The sequence below is a fragment of the Diuraphis noxia genome, unplaced genomic scaffold (genome assembly GCF_037042655.1).
Source record: "Diuraphis noxia isolate RWA-SAM2 unplaced genomic scaffold, SU_Dnox_SAM2 contig0004, whole genome shotgun sequence".
In the NCBI taxonomy this organism is placed as follows: Eukaryota; Metazoa; Arthropoda; class Insecta; order Hemiptera; family Aphididae; genus Diuraphis; species Diuraphis noxia.
In genome coordinates, this window is record NW_028301714.1 from 53,155,896 (window position 1) to 53,174,619 (window position 18,724).

The 18,724-nt window shown below is 27.6% G+C and overlaps 2 protein-coding genes across 2 annotated transcripts; both read right to left on the reverse strand.

Annotated features, from left to right (window-relative positions):
- Window positions 1-1,495: 1,495 nt before the first annotated feature.
- On the reverse strand, window positions 1,496-5,023 carry LOC107161751 (glucose dehydrogenase [FAD, quinone]-like). Its single transcript, XM_015508272.2, has 3 exons — window positions 4,233-5,023; window positions 3,458-3,773; window positions 1,496-2,313 (listed from the first exon to the last, which is right to left on the reverse strand). The coding sequence occupies exons 1-3, from the start codon at window positions 4,968-4,970 to the stop codon at window positions 1,628-1,630; spliced, it is 1,740 nt and encodes a 579-aa protein (XP_015363758.2). The 5' UTR covers window positions 4,971-5,023; the 3' UTR covers window positions 1,496-1,627.
- Window positions 5,024-9,940: 4,917 nt separating this feature from the next.
- On the reverse strand, window positions 9,941-16,851 carry LOC107172421 (glucose dehydrogenase [FAD, quinone]-like). The gene is made up of 3 exons (XM_089226300.1): window positions 16,120-16,851; window positions 15,102-15,417; window positions 9,941-12,272 (listed from the first exon to the last, which is right to left on the reverse strand). The coding sequence occupies exons 1-3, from the start codon at window positions 16,837-16,839 to the stop codon at window positions 11,587-11,589; spliced, it is 1,722 nt and encodes a 573-aa protein (XP_089082426.1). The 5' UTR covers window positions 16,840-16,851; the 3' UTR covers window positions 9,941-11,586.
- Window positions 16,852-18,724: the final 1,873 nt, after the last annotated feature.

Sequence of the window (18,724 nt, forward strand, 5' to 3'; positions counted from 1 at the left end):
GATTATGATATTTTTTATCAGTTTTATTTGGTTTTTTCGGTTAATATTTGTTGTATTATTGAATTCTATACGACGCTACAAATTGTCATACTATCAAAAGTCGCTCGCGATCAATTTACGCGCTATAAATTGACCACTATCTATTGACGCGCTATCAATTATCCTCTATATCTATTGACGGGACACCAATATTTACGGAGATTAAAGACACCAAGTGGTGAGAATGATAAGGTTTTATAGTGGTGTAGGATGGATTTTAATTTAACATAATGCTTTAAGGAAGGGGTCTGTAACCCACGGACGCGTGTGGCCCTCGTTTTACTTTTATGTGACCCACGAGTGAAAATTATAGTTTATTTAAAAATAAGAACTAACATAATATATAGTATGAACTAGAAACTGCGAATTAAAATTTGTTGTTTTTAGATTAAAGAAACTAAATTTCATATGATTATAAATTTTTGTTTAAAATAAAAAAATGTGTATTCAAATTGTGGCGTGTAAAAAAATGTTACCTATACAATTTATTTATGGCCCTTGACATCAAAAAGTCAACCCCTGTTTTAAGGTGTATCAGTTAAGGTTTTCACCTTTAGACACATATTAATATATTATAATTCATCACATATCAACATTATAAACAAAGGTTTTTTTTATGTTAAATAATTATTATTTACATATTTATATACATTTATATGTAATCATCATGTTTTTCTTCTTTTTATTAAAATATTAAATAACAAATAACTGGAGCTCTCGATCTGCTGTATAGTAAACATGTCAAGAATACCATGCCATAGATGAGGTAGCCACTGTAATGAATGTGTTAAATTTAAATTCATTTAAAAATAATATAGTATACAATGAACAATGATTCTTAGCTGCGACAAACCGTCTCCACTATTTTTATAATACCGTCTTTAAAAAGGAGCTTTGATGTACCTACCCCGTTTATCGAAATAAATAAATAGGTATATCATACTTATTATTGAGAAATATAATTTTAAAACAAAACTTTATACCCAAAAATCATGTTGCCCATATCTAACTAGTTACCTATTAGTTTCTTATATTACCTATATATGACTATATTATACTTTATTACTTTTATTTATTTTTACTTATAAGTCTAGCTAAACAGATTATATACTTATTAAATAGGCGAAGGTACATGATTAAATGTATCAATATTAATTCTAATGGGTAGGTATTACAAAGTTTTATATGATATTTATCATTGAATTTAAATTTAACACATCTGTTACAGTGAATCCTTATTAGCACGGTTATATCTAAACTGTTAGTAGGTGTATGTGTTATGTGCAGAAATACTAAAAATTCTATGTTATACATTTAAACTTTAAAAGAATTACTGAAAATTAAATTTTAGGTCACATAGAAAAATTAATTTGAATTTATTATATAACATTAACTATTAAATTTTAGTAGGTAAACATCTAAAATACCTACTAAAATACATAATTTAGAAGAGATAAAACTTTTATAGTGAAAGTTTATTTTTTAGTAATTTTCAACATACATAATGATAAAAATATATAAATTTTGAATAAAATACTTGAATATAAATAAATAAATATAATAATTGAAAAATGATATGAGTAATAAATTACTTTGACCAATAACTTCGAATCATATCTGCTCCCTTTTCACCAACCATCAAAGTCGGGGCATAAAGATGTGCATGGGGTATATGTGGAAATATTGATGAGTCCACAACTCTTAACCCTTCAATTCCGATTACTTGTAACTTGTTATTGACAACATCTCCCATCCTGCATGTATTACACTGATGATGATAGGTATTTGTTTGGTGTTTTGACACACAAGCCCAATAATCATCAGATTTAAATAGTAAATGTTCACATTTTGGGTACGGTTTTGGACTTAGTTTAGCTGAGACATCTTTAAATGCCTGTGTTTCTTCTACTAACTTCACTGCATATTTAAGTGCAAATACATTGTCTTCTAAATCGGTATTATTGTTTTCGTAGTAATCATATGACATAATGGGTGGATCCAATGGATTTTTACTTTTCAAACTCACGCTTCCACGACCGTCTGGTTGCAATAACAATGTAGCAACCATAAACATATTAGTTTCATCTGATGTGGGAATAAAGATTAATTCAATCCCTTTGCCGGATGGTGCTCTTATATAACCTAAGCCATCACTTCCTGCTGGTGCTGTTAAAGGTCCTCGGCCATATTTGAACCATTCTTCAAATAGATGTGGGTCTGATATGGTTTGTTCCGTCAGTGCTGGTCCAGTTTGATTTACTTCAAATTTTATACCTAAATAGAATATTTAAAAACATTGGTATATTATATAATACGTAACATATAACTAAAAATAAATCTACATTGTTTTTAAAAAGCGCATAATTTTCAAAAAGTCTCTAGACAGAAGCAATTTGAATGTATTATATTTAAATTACTGTATTACGTATAACACATTTTACTACATTTGGTATATATAGATACAAATAATAAAAGAAATATATTAAAAAAAGAAACATCATAGAAAATAGCTTTACTTAAAATTGAATTATCCAGGACCAGAATAAGTTGTCTATTGGATTTAATATAGTAAATATGTAAATGGATTTGTCAACAACACCAAAAAAATGCTTATATCAAATACATAGACCCATTTTTCCTCGGCAAAGCATCACGGTTCCATACATTTTATCATTTCGGTAACATAATTCCGTTAGATTTTGATCAGATAATGTATTATCAAAACAACCTACTAAACAACACGATAATGTACGATTTTCTGTGTAATGTCACAATTTATTTTTTTCAATATAAATTTTACTTTCAAAATTGGTTTGTATTTATACAGAATAATAGTGTCTTTGATAATGAATCGACCAGACGCAACATGCACTAGCTGCTTAGAAATTTTACCCTAATAGATTATGATATAAATTTGTTAAATTTTTATTGACGGAATAACGAATAAAAATCATAAACACATACACAGATACGTGATATAAGCTGATATTTCAGAATATTAAGTCATACCAGTGATGGTTGTTCTTTTTCTGAAGTAAGATAATAATAAATAATAATTAACTTAGATTCGTTTTCCATATTGTCTATTTTAAAAATTGATATTGTAATGCAATGTTATAATAATTATTTCTACCTAATGATATTTTAATTTCAATAGTGTAATAACAATAAAAAAATTATAGACTACAGAAAGAATAAAATATATTTCATGAGTGTAAGACAAAGATTAAATTAAATAATTTGGAAGTGAATTTCAAGTAACAAAATCATGACAAATTTAATTATGTTTTCATATTATCATTATCTAAATAGTCGGTTCTATTGGAATTTATACTTTAAGTTCGAATATACTTGGTAGAAAATTATAGATGTTAAATTTGAAAGTTATTCAAACATATTCTACAAAAATTAAACATACCCAATGTGCCGTAGTGATCGAGTAAGTTTTTCCCAACTGGTAAATCTTGGATTACTTGTATACCATGATGTTTTAAGTGATTTTTCGGTCCAACGCCTGATAACATTAATAATTGAGGTGATTTAATTGGTCCAGCAGATAAAATAACCTCTTTTCTGATATAAACTGTTCTAAGTTTTCCTTTTTTTATAAATTCTACTCCAGTTGTTTTTTTAGTTCTTGGATCAATAAGTATTTTTGTTACTTGGCTCAATATTGCCACATGAAGATTTTGACGATTTTTGGCTGGACGAATAAAGGCTTTAGATGCACTTACCTATACAATACAATATTTATTTAGCAGATAAAAAAACATACAAACAAATACAAAGTTGTACATTGACTTAAAATATAAGTTATACCTATTATTGTTGAAGCTCATTTACGAAAAACAATAAATAAATAACGCATAAAAATTAAAATTGAAAATCAAAGTACAATTTCATTATTAAATTACGTTACTTAATTATATTTTTATTTTTATTAAAGTAATTTACCAAGCTATCAAGTAATGATGTACAATTGATTTCAAAATAAAATGAAATAGAATGGATTACAGAAAATTTATGAAATATATAACTATGCTCAGTACTTTAAATGTATTTATACGTATAGGTCGGTTCTTTCTTAAATAAATGTTGACTTATAACTTAAAAGTTTGAAATAAATTTTATGTGACCAACTTTCTAATAAGATTTGAAATTTGTATTCTTATTAATTAATTGATTGTACTCACTCTGTGTCCATTTAATGTTGTGGCTTGTACACGAGATACTCCATATTCCGGATTAATTGTATAATCAATATTTTTTTTTAATCCTAATTCTCCACCAGCTCCTATGAATTTGTCAGTGAATGGTGAATGATATCTGACTCGTTCAACATGTAAATTTCCTTTATGTGAATGGAAAGGCGAACTTTGATATTCTGGTATTGAATTGTTCTCAGATTTTAAGAAATATGGCAACACGTCATTGTAAGCCCAACCGGCATTTCCTAGTGCTGCAATTGTATCATAATCTTCTTTTTTTCCTCTTGTGTAAATCATGGCATTTATAATTGACGATCCTCCCATGCCTTTTCCTTTTGGCCATGGACAACGATTATTTTTAAAACCCAGACAACCGTTTTTTACTGGTTCAGCGGTATAACCCCAATTGTAGTTTGTTGCTTCTAAAAATGGTACTGCCGCTGGTATATCGGTGTATATAGTCTCATCTTGTCCTGCTTCTAATAAAAGTACTGACCAGTTTAGCTGTTCAGATAAACGGTTTGCAACCACACAGCCTCCTGGACCTGCTCCGATGACAATAAAATCATATTCATCTAATATAGGTCTATTACCTATAAAACTGTACTCCCTGAATGGAATTTCTTGTTGCTGGTACTGTTCATATGTTGACTGATATGCTTGACTAACAGTTAAATATAAAAATAAAATTAATAATGTGTACATTATAAAAATATCTTTCATGATATCATGTGCATATAAGTGATCGACTAGTTGGTTATAATAACCTAATATCAACCGTATCAGAATCTTAAAAATCACTGTTTTACGTTCTTCCTCCCTCCACTGTAATAATATATAATTTGTATCTTTTATTATACAAATATATGCAAGTATCCTTACAAAGATCAATAAAACTAGGTCAGTGTCTAATACTTAAGTAGGTTATTGGAATAAATTAAAGTGGTTGAAATAATAGTAGTAGTTGATTGGTTTTTCCTGTTATTGAAATAACAGACATTTATTTAAAACCTTTAAGATCTAGGACAAAAAAACAAAATATCTATCAATTAAAAAAAGCTGGTAAGTCGTGGATGTCTCTCTGCTGTACAGTATGTTACAAGTGGGTTACCTACTGTAATAGTGTAATGGATGGAATTAAATTTGAATCCAATGATATTATATCATTGTATACGAAAAACGATTCTGAGCGGAGACGTTTTATCTGTCTAGGATATATTATAGATTATTAAAAATTTTCAAATCTTAGATCTAAAAAGAAAAACTTTTATGAATTTCTATCCAAGATAATTTGAACATTGCCGTAATTTTTACGTATTAGGTCAATATTTGAACTTCAAATGCTAATAAAAAAATTGTGCTTATGTATTCTTACGATTTTTTAATCACTAAAAGAATAACTTATCAGGAACTTTGTAAAATTTTATCGACACTTCAAAAAAAATTTTTAGAAAAATTGAAAATTTCAGTTGTCTATAAATACCTCAAAAAAGTCAGAATATTTTGAAAATTAAATCATGTAAATAAAATGCCAATCTAAATAACTGGTAAAATTTTCAAGTATAATCTACGACTTATACTTTTTGAATAATAACAAATGTTTAAAATCGTTTGAGGATAAATCGTTATCGTTACGCTATTTCGTAAAAATTTAAAATTCAAACGCACTTAAAATTTTTCCTATAATGATGCTTCAAGTTTTCCCTATAGCAACTTGAAGGAAAACTTATGAAAAACTTAGTGCTGTATTTATAATCCTTAGTTAAAAACACAAACAAATTTATGATTTTTCAACTTCAAAATTACTTGCAAATTTTCGCGTTTTCGACAGATTTCGTAAAATTTTGAACTATAAAAGCTTATTAAAAAAAATTGTGACTTACGATTTTTAATTTTTTTTAGCTACAATAAGAAAAACTCATAAGGAACCTTGTATTAAATTTTCAAGTTTTTTTGGTCGTCCAACATTTTTTTACCGACACTTCAAAAAAAAATTCTCAAAAAAAGTGTAAATTTCAGTGGGCTATAAATAACTCAAAAAAAGTCAAAAATTTTTGAAAATTAAACTGTATATAGATAACACTAACATAAACATTTGGTGAAAATTTCAAGTATTTACAGTGATTAGTTTTTGATTTACAACCATATATAAAAAGTCAAGTGTAGATCCAAAATAATATTTTTTATGAGCGTCTTATAACTCTTTATAACTCTGAAGTTAAAATGTTGACAAAACACGTAAAAGTTACGAAAACTTTTTTATTTTAATTTAACAAAAAAAAGTTAACCGGAAAGTCAAATAGATTTTTTCCAAGCATTTAAAGTTAGACATTTGGATATTCACCGTAAATTAATAAGTTCTCATACAATAATTTGAATAATTTACTTATTTTGTTTTTATTCAAAAACTTATAATAATAGGTAGGTACTTAAATTTTTTATAGTATTTTGACTTATTTTGAGATATTTTACTATAAACTTTTTTTTTAATTGTTTAGTTTTTTCTCTATAAATGTCAATAAATTAATATTATATATTTATAGATATTTTTTATTTTTTTTGGAGGGGGAGGGTTAAAATGCCTAAAAATTCACTACAAGGTTATTGATAAGTAATTATACTTACAGAAGTTGAAAAATATTAGAGATCCGCGCACATGAATTTTTTTTATGAATATTTAAAGTTCTAATTTTTACAATATTTATCAAAATGTTGAAAATATACAAATTATTTTTTAGCTTAAAAACTATAAAATATTCAATTGTTATAGTTAAGAATTGGAAATTTAAAATCTTAACACAATATAAACACAGTTATTTTTTTATAGAAATTTTAAATTCAAATTTAGACAAAATTACATACTAAAATCAATAATGACGATTTTAGGTTTTTTATTGTAATTTAAAAATATTGTTCATATAGGTACTCAAGATTTTTAGAGTAAATTTTAAGTAATATTTTAAACACTATAACGTTTTCGAATGTAATCTTTTAACAAAATTTAATTTAACCTAGTGTTATATTAATACCTAACAGTAAACTTAATTATTTTAATTTTACAATTATATCATCTAATATACTGACGGAACGTCTATGTCTTCGCTTTCTCGTTTTGCGAATACAATGATTTTACATAATTAAATTTAAATTTAACACAACAATTACAGTGACTCTTTAGATGTGACCTAACCTTATGCATAGCCAGAGCATCATTAGCCACTTACACGCTTTTTTCATTTGCAATTATGTATTATTGAATTTAAATTTATTTTGACACTTTCATTACAGTTACCTTCTCAATGATGGGATAAATTCAGTGCCGGTCCAAGATACGGGCGAACCGGGTGGTAGCCGGGGAAGCTACTTTTTTAGGGGTGCATATAATATACGAATATTTTATAAATTTTAGCGTAATATATTTTATTCACATTGACAATAATATAGCTAAATGGCTAAATTATCTATGACAGAATATTCTGTTATATATTTTTTTTTTATAGATTTTACTCCACTTTCCAGTTTTTATTATTATATTACAAATAATATACAATGATAATATATTATATTCATTAACTCGGGAAAACCAAAAATGAAAAAAGTATGTGCTACAGCCGATAAGTCTATAAATTGTATCCAAAAAGTTGTGCAATCCTTTACCTATCCATAAGTTTAATTTTTAACAAAATATGTAGGTAAGTATAAAAAGTATTAAATGTTTTATGGAGCCTTTGATTAAGGGCGCCTTTCAAAAAACTGCCCGGGGCGTCAAAATACCATGGGCCGGCCCTGGGTAAATTACTACACTCAATGCCTGCTGTACATCAAAGTGTAGTTTCCAATATTCTCCCAATTATTTCATTTTTTTAATTGTGTAGGTGTAATAATCTTTATTATAATTATTTACATTATTATAGTAAATTGGTGTTTTTTCCCCCAAAGAACTATTAATACTTGTCAAATAAAAATTCTAATTCAACAATAATTAAGACTGAATAAATAATTTACGTATATTTGTATAAATTATTTAAAAAGAAATTATGTATAAAAATTATATATAATCCAATAATTATACTACTACAGTTAAAAGTAGAAAATACAGCTACCATATATACAAGGACAATTAAAGGATACAATGAACATAATAAACAATAATTATTTAAAATTACAAATATAAATAATTATAATAAACATTTTTTTTCTATTCAATTACCTATCTAGGTAGGTAATAAAAAACATTGTGTTTGCGACCACTAATAGGGACAGTGGGAGTTACCCGTTTCCGCCAAAAGTGTACCTTTCCCTTTTCCCCCAATTCACTTTTCCGCCAAATCATAAATTGTTCGATTCCCTTTTCCGCCAAAACCCTACCTTGCCCTTTTCCGCCAAATCTAAAAAGTAAGTCTAGTATAATTTAAATATTATATTATATACAATATGCATGTTAGTCATATTTTAATATATTATAAATTATAATTTTATTTTAATTTTATATACATTAAAAAGTTTGTACTATAATGATATATATATATAACGTACCGTAATTTCAACCAAATGATAAATTTATCACTGATTATCGGGATTATTTCCCAAACGCTATCGATTTATATTGCTAATCTTGCTTGTTGTATCAGTTATATTGTTACAGTTGACAGTTGTATGATACGTACGAAACCAACCGTTATTGTACCTATAATAGTACGCAGCCTAGTCGCTTTCTAACCGTTCTCGATAAACTATAACTTACTATTGAGTTTATTACTTCTTTTGAACCTAATCGCGTTATTAACAGTAAAATATAATATTCATAAAATAACATTTTAGTGTATTTCATTAGTTAAATTTTTTAACTTGTCAATAAAAACTACACTTTTGATTTTGGACAATCTATAAAACACACATACCGTAACATAATGGCTGACCTCATTGAATTCATTGTAAGTAAACGTGGAAAACCATTATTAGTTTTAAATAATTATAAATTCTGTATTGGATCAATTAACAAATCCACTGGTTCAACTCGTTGGCGATGTATTACAAAATATTGCAAAGCAAAAGTATACACGGAAAATAATGCTCTAGTACACGATGATTGTGAATATTTAATTCACACACATGAGCCTTATATTCGGCCAATAATATCTAGGCAAATTGTAAACAATATCTGTAAGAGAAAAGCAGTGGATGATACCAGTAATAAACCAAACAAAATCATACTAAAAGAGATTGGAGAAAATGTAGAAGCTTCTCAATTTACTACGACAGACATCAAAAGGTTGAGGAAAAATATATATGAAGCTCGACGAAAAGTGTTACCTGCCAAACCAACAAATTTACAAGAAGTCCACGAATTTTTAGAAACATTAGATTTAAAAACAAAGCAAGGTGAAGATTTTTTGTTAATAAATGATAAACAAAAAAATATTGTTATTTTTTCATGTTATACGAATATTTTATTACTAAAAGAAGTTGACACATTATACATGGACGGAACATTTAAGTATTCTGCACGGTTTTTTACCCAACTGTTCACGATTCATGGGCTCAAAAATCTAACACAATACCTAATAATGTTTATTTAGATACCAACCTAATGGTTTTTCAATTATTTATGTAATGTATATAATATATTATAATTTTTCAATCTTTAATAGATAATGACAGACATGTATATTTTATATAATATAATATTCAAACATTATTCAAATTCTAGACTTACTTTTTAGATTTGGCGGATAAGTGAATTGGGGGAAAAGGGCAAGGTACACTTTTGGCGGAAAAGGGAATCGAACAATTTATGATTTGGCGGAAAAGTGAATTGGGGGAAAAGGGAAAGGTACACTTTTGGCGGAAACCGGCCATGCCCGGGACAGTAACCCCCAGCATCTACCGCCCGCCTAGCCAGCCTACAATTATATAGGTCAACCGCCTATATTTGTCGCCGACCGATTCACACACACACAAGCACACATGTCACATATATCATTATTTATTTATATTATTGTTTAAATTTGTGTTTTAATTGTTATGTGAATTATATAATAGCAAGATTACGTGCGAGGAAGCACAATCAGTCGCTGCCAAACTACCATGAAAAATAGCACGGTCGTCGCAATTGTATGTCTTCCCGTCCGTCCACGTCGTCCGTATAATATTATAATAATTTTAGTCTTTTCTCCAGCGTTAACAAAACAACGCCTCTTACGTGCGCTAATCGGACAATTTTTATTGTTTTAAATTTTATTTTGTGTGCGCTAATCGTCACATTATACTTCGAAATTGTGGGCGCGAATCGCCACCAATTAATATTGTATTATCGTTTTATAAGCACTGATCGCCAATTTTATTCACTTCTACTATTATATTGTGTGTACAAATCTCCACTGATTTGTCCCTAAGTTTGTTATTTTTTATTAATTATTGTTACTTATACTCTATATTGTGAGCGCTAATCGCTCTCCGCATATATTGTTTTATATATATTTTATATGCTTGTCACAAATTGGCGTATTTATTATTTAATTTATTTTTCATGTATTATATTTTTCAATTATTTCGTGTTTAAACGTGTGAAATTATTTATATAGGCTAGTTTAGGTAGCAGCTGGCCAGCCAAGCACCGACAAAATTGCGAGTTTTTACATATGTTATTTATATTTACGTATATTATTTCTATATTATTATTATTATTATTATTATTATTATACCTTTTTACTTGTTGGGCCAAAAGGCCGTAAAGCATATTATTATTATCATTTATTATATTGTAACATTTGTAACCTTTTACAATAATTTCTACTGCGCGTTACCAGTTATTCATTAGAGTTACCTGTTCGTCTAGTATTTAAGTTTCAAAACACACACACAATATACACACATACACACACCACCACACACTAGAACTCTCTGGTCTTGCTCGGCGACCCCGTCCACTTCCTTTGAGTCGCTATACCCGAATACACATTTTACACAGGTCGGTCGGTGTGTGTGTGCGATACGAAGTAGCCGGTGACCGGACACGCATATATCTATTATTATTAAACGATCCCGGCCCGAACACATTGTATCATATTATATACCCTTTTTACCAACCATTTAAGTTGTTATGACTATGTGCATGCGAAAAATGCGATAATACTGAAAATTGTATATGCCATGTTAGTTATATACTTATATATTAAGTTATAATTTTTAACTTATTACATAAAAAACTTAAATACACATTTTAGAAAATATACAACTTTTATAAAGTTAAAGTTAATTCTTTTAGGAAACTTATACACAATTATAAAAATTAACATCGTAATAAATATGATAATTCAAAAACGATATAAGTAATAAATTACTTTGACCAATAACTTCGAATCATATCTGCTCCCTTTTCACCAACCATCAAAGTCGGGGCATAAAGATGTGCATGGGGTATATGTGGAAATATTGATGAGTCCACAACTCTTAACCCTTCAATTCCGATTACTTGTAACTTGTTGTTGACAACATATCCCATCCTGCATGTATTACACTGATGATGATAGGTATATGTCAAGTGTTTTGATAAACACACCCAATAATCATCTGATCTAAATACTAGATGGCTACAATTTGGATACGGTTTTGGACTTAGTTTGGCTGAGACATCTTTAAATGCCTGTGTTTCTTCTACTAACTTCACTGCATATTTAAGTGCAAATACATTGTCTTCTAAATCGGTATTATTGTTTTCGTAGTAATCATATGACATAATGGGTGGATCCAATGGATTATTGCTTTTTAAACTCACGCTTCCACGACCGTCTGGTTGCAATAGCAATGTAGCAACGAAAAACATATTAGGTTCATCTGATATGGGACAAAATATTAATTCAATTTCTTTTCCAGATGGTGATCTAATAAAACCTAAGCCATCACATCCTGCCGGTGCTGTTAGTGGTCCTCGACCATATTTAAACCATTCTTCAAATAGATGTGGGTCTGATATGGTTTGTTCCGTCAGTGCTGGTCCAGTTTGATTTACTTCAAATTGTATAGCTGTAGAATATAATATATATAAACAAAAGTTAATATTGAATTGAATCTAGTTCAGTGTCTACATTGTTTTTAGAACTATGTGTCTATGTACCTACAATTTTTAAACAGTATCTGGGCAGAAGCAATTTGAATATATTATATTACATTACTGTATTCCGTATAAACTATATGTCGAAAACTCCTTACCCCAATATACCAAATAGTTATCTTCTATTTCATTACCAGAATTCGGTAGTAGTTTAGTATTTGCTACTTAGTGAAAGATACATAGACACCCTCCAACCAATATATAATCATAATAGGTCTTATATTCATAAACTAGTCCTGTGGATTTAAATCGGATCCATGATGAAGGGTGAAGTTAATAGTACGAACTAATACTATATATTCCTGATAAGCCATAATCCTGACAAGTGACAGTTAAAGATTTTGAATAATCATAATTTTGACCTATTTAATTTTAAATATAATACAATTTGAGCAAGTGCATATCACTCTGCTGTGCAGTAGACATTGAATGAGCCAATATAATGGATATGTTAATTTTGAGTTCAGTGTGATAAAATCATTGTAAGTACATTATACGAAAAACGATTCTGAGTGAAGATGAAGTATCAGCATTTATTACTATTTACTTAATACAGTGAAACCTCTCTATAACGGAATCGCATGGGACCAAACATTTTTCAATTATAAAGAGTTTTCCGTCAAAGAGAGGTAGAAATTTCATATATTATTTTTACTGGACCTATTAACATTTACCGTTATAAGGAGGATTCCATTTAATAGAGGGTCCAATGTAAAGAGGTTTTTGTATACATGTATATATATAATATATATATATATATATATATATAATATACATTATGTACCTATAGGTCTTCAATTCATATTATTACTGTAACATTTTAGTCTATATCATATAATTGTAATGTTTAATTTTGTACCTGTACAATCGTAATTGTCGAGCTATCATAGTTTCAACTAATAGCTAAAAAAAAAAAAAATATATATTATATATATATATAGAGAGAGAGATAGATATTATTGCTATATCTGAAGTGATTAATTTTATTATCAATAGAAAAGTACATTCAATTTATTTTTGCTGTGTTGTAAGAATATAATTAATTAATAGTTTTTTAATAAATATTGCATGTGAAAATGTTTTTTGTGTATAAGATTTAAATAATATATAATAATATAATTAAAACTATTTAATACCCCGCAAATAATATTTTTAAATTTCAACTGTAATTCTTTGTATATGTTACATACAATGTCCGGAATTGTACATTTCGCAATTTGTACAGTGATTTTTGTACACATCGCGAATTGTACAATGTTGGTGTACAAAGTAACTAGATTGTACAAGTTTCATTATACAATTCGCTATATGTACAATAATCAATGTACAAATTGCGAAATATACCTTCATTGTACAAATCACAAAATTTAAAATCATAATTACAATATAATAATTAATAACTGGTATGTTTTAAAAGTATTTTCTTAACAAATATTACATATTAGTATATCATATATATAATTAGATGCACGGTGCATCATGCACCTGATCTTTACGTATTAGTAAACTATAATCATCGAACAAATCACAACATTTAAAAACATATTATAAAAATTACAAATCGTATAAAACTACATATTACTGTACAGTTTACACAGTACACATTGTGATATGAAATAAAATACGTGAATCTATAATAAGATGTATAATATCATCTCTTATAGTCATATGAGTTGTTTTTCCCACATAATGCGGAATCTAACATATTAGTAAAGGTATAATGCAATAAAAATGACAACATTTATCTAAACGACTTTACGATAAGTAGTGTCGTTGAGTCGTTCAGAAATATAATTTAAACAGATTTTAATACGGACTAGTGCATTGTAATCGGAGCTTCTGCAATATTTCAACTTATATTATTGTGATTATAGTATTATACAATCAAGAAAAATTAGTGAAGTTGAAAATAATATTAATTAAAAAAAAAATTTTTTATGATATACTAATATGTAATACATATTTGTTAAGAAAATACTTTTAAAACATACCACTTATTATATTGTAATTTATATAACTTTACATTAAAATATCCAGTATTTCTATTTATTTGTTAATAATAATTAAGACTTTAAAACTAGCAGTAATCTTGTGATTTGAACAAGGTACATTTCGCAATTTTTACAGTGATTATTGTACACATCGCGAATTGTATAATGAAACTTGTACAATCTAGTTACTTTGTACAGCAACATTGTATGTAACATATAGATATCCAAAATCACCGAAAATTTGACTTAATTTATCTACCTATAAAAAAATCTAGGCATAAATATTTAATAGATTGTTTGATTACAGATTACAATTTAACTTTCAAATATTATTTATAAAAAGGAAAATGTTTATGATTTTTTGACTCAAAATAATTCAAATCACACATTATTGTAAGTTGCTCCACGCGGAATTGATTTCTCCAAAACCTGAAGAAATTATCTAATGGTTCAAATATACTAATGTCATGACCGGATTCGTTACAAATATCATAAAAATTGTATAATTATATGCGAAAATCAACTTTTTTCCCTTAAAACATTTTTAAGAAGTAAATTTACTTCAAACGTGACTTGCTAAGCGTAAACATAATATGTATTATGCTACGTACTTGTAAAACGGAGACAACACGTCATGTGGGTATAAGCCATGAGGCCCTCTCAAGTTCAAATATAATTGGTAGAGAAAAATAGATCATAAATCTGAAAGTTATTCAAATTTCAAACACGTTCTACACAAATTAAACATACCCAATGTGCCGTAGTGATCGAGTAAGTTTTTCCCAACTGGTAAATCTTGGATTACTTGTATATCATGATGTTTTAAGTGATTTTTCGGTCCAACACCTGATAACATTAATAGTTGAGGTGAATTAATTGGTCCAGCAGATAAAATAACTTCTTTTCTGATATAAACTGTTCTAAGTTTTCCTTTTTTTATAAATTCTACTCCAGTTGTTTTTTTAGTTCTTGGATCAATAAGTATTTTTGTTACTTGGCTCAATATTGCCACATGAAGATTTTGACGATTTTTGGCTGGACGAATAAAGGCTTTAGATGCACTTACCTATACAATACAATATTTATTTAGCAGATAAAAAAACATACAAACAAATACAAAGTTGTACATTGACATAAAATATAAGTTATACCTATTATTGTTGAAGCTCATTTACGAAAAACAATAAATAGGTAATGCATAAAAATTAAAATTGAAAATCAAAGTACAATTTCATTATTAAATTACGTTACTTAATTTAATTTTAATATTAAATAATTTTATTAAAGTAATTTACCAAGCTATCGCCTATCAAGTACTGATGTACAATGTAAATTTATGAAATATATAACTATGCTCAGTGCTTTGAATGTATTTAAATGTATTGGTCGGTTCCTTCTTAAATAAATGTTGACTTATAACATATAAGTTAGAAATATATTTTATGTAACCGACTTGTTAATAAGATTAGTATACTAATAAATAAACTAAATTATTACTATATTTAGGTTTATATAAAGATTATTTGTATGTTTTTGTTTTAGAAACTATTGTTATCATATTAATTCAACTTTGAAACTTTGAATCTTTAAATTCAGACCTAATTCATAAACGTTCACACAAGTCACGAGGTTGTCAAAAATGATCCCTGTACCTTCCTGAATAGCTGTTGGTTCAGAACTTCTAAGTGTAAAATACATTGTCTTTGACTTGCACAAGTTAGTAGGCTTAAGTTGATTATTATTTTTATTAATTATTAATTGCACTTACTCTGTGTCCATTTAATGTTGTGGCTTGTAAACGTGATACTCCATCTTCCGGATCAACTGTATAGTCAATATTTTTAATTAAACCTAATTCTCCACCAGCTTCTATAAATTTGTCAGTGAGTGGTGAATGATATCTGACTCGTTCAACATGTAAATTTCCTTTTTGTGAATGAAAAGGTGAACTTTGATATTCTGGTACTGAATTGTTCTCAGATTTTAAGAAATATGGCAACACGTCATTGTAAGCCCAACCGTCATTTCCTAGTGCTGCAATTGTATCATAATCTTCTTTTTTTCCTCTTGTGTAAAACATGGCATTTATAATTGACGATCCTCCCATGCCTTTTCCTTTTGGCCATGGACAACGATTATTTTTAAAACCCAGACAACCGTTTTTTACTGGTTCAGCGGTATAACCCCAATGATAATTTGTTTTTTCTAAAAATAGTACTGCCGCTGGTATATCTGTATATATAGACTCATCTTGTCCTGCTTCTAATAAAAGTACTGACCAGTTTGGCTGTTCAGATAAACGGTTTGCAACCACACAGCCTCCTGGACCTGCTCCGATGACAATAAAATCATATTCATCTAATATAGGTCTATTACCTATAAAACTGTACTCCCTGAATGGAATTTCTTGTTGCTGGTACTGTTCATAGTTAGTCTGATATGATTGATTAACAGTTAAATATAAAAACAAAATGAATAATGTGAACATTTAAAAAATATTGTTCACGATTTCACGTGTATATAAGTGATCGACTATATTTGATTATAATAAATTGATATCAACTGTGTTAGAGTCTCAACAAGTACTGTTTTATTCACTTATTCTCTCTTCTATATATACTATATTATAGTTTGTTGATTTATTATTAGTAGTATTTTTTTAACAAATATATACTTGTTACCTCTGTATCTTTTCTCTGTGATAAAAAAAATCTAGGTTAGTGTTACTCGTAATAATTAAGTAGGTTATTGCATTAAATTAAAGTCGCCTAACAAATATGCAGTTGTATTGATTTATATTTTCCAGCTGCTGATATAACAGCCATTGAATTCAATTTTCAAGATTTTTGACAATAAAAGAAAATATTTTTCAATATAAATTTTTTTTTTTAAAGTAAGTTTTTAGAATAGTTTTCTGCTGTGCCAAAAGTAGGTGTCGACCTTCGACTGCATAGGTGCAGAAATAACTGGACATTTGGGATATATTATAGATTATTAAAAAATTTCATATCTTAGGTTTTAAAATAAAATATTTATGAATTTCGAGTTTAAAATAATTTGCGAATTTTCGTGATTTTTACTTATGTCAAAATTAAAATTTTAATGCTTGTAAAAAAAATTGTGACTATTTATTTCTTTTATTTTTCAACTTCTATTGTAAAAATAAGTTAGTAGCTTTGTATTCAATTTTCAAATCTTAGATATAAAAGGAAAAATTTTATGAATTTCTATCTAAGATAATTTGAACATTGCTGTAATTTTTACGTATTTAGTCAAAATTTGAACTTTAAATGCTTTTAAAAATCGTAGATGCCTGTGTACTTTAAATATTTATCAACTGCTATTGTTACAATGTGTTAAAAGCCTTGTATTAAATTTTCAAGCTTTTCTACCCAACAAATAAATTTTTATCGATATTCATAGAAAAAAAAACTAAAAAGTTGAAAAATTAAAATGTTAGTAAACAGCTCAAAACAATTCAAAATATTTTGAAAATTCGGTACTTGTTTGTTATCACCCCGCCAATACACCGTATAAAATTTATCTCCCCGCCACTCTATGTTTGTTATCGCCCCGCCATAAATAAAATATATTATAATTCAATAAAAAAATGTAAAAAAATTTATTATTATTATAGATTTACAAAGGAGGTCATTTAAAATTAAAAATGTATTACAATTATAAATTTAAAAAAAATAATAATATAAATTTACAAAGGAGGCCAGAACTCAGAAATATCTTTTTATTATTGCATTTTATTAAGCCAGCAACGTACTAATATAATATTATTATTTATTTGATATTATGATATAAAATGTCTCGCAAAGTGTAGTTATTTCCTAAAATATTTCCCAAAATAGATCATCTATCATGAGCTAAACACGATAACTATATGCGGGGCGATAACAAACAAGTACCGAAAATTCTATCAAATATGGAAAATGCCTATATAAACATTCAGTGAAAATTTCAAGTACCTGCGGTCATTTGTTTTAGAGTTACACCAAAATAAGAAAACTGCTAAATGTGAAATCCAGTGAAAATCCAATGTTGTGAAAATTTAAATTTCAAACACTCATAAAAATTTAATTCGAATTTCTGGTGGACATTTTTTTTTTTTTTTTATAAAGATTGAAAAACTTGCATGTATTACATTTTTTAGATAATATAAATATTATGCTGTTGTCGAATTTCCGTATTCGTAATTATTTCAAACGCGGAAAAATGCATCGTGTGGCCCAAGTTTAACTACCATTGGTTGTGCTGACCGTAATTTCCGTTATATTGTATTCATGTTTTTTTTAAATAATTTTAACTATCTCCAATAAACGGTATCTATGATTATGCACCCCCGAAACCAAAAGTCTGCACTC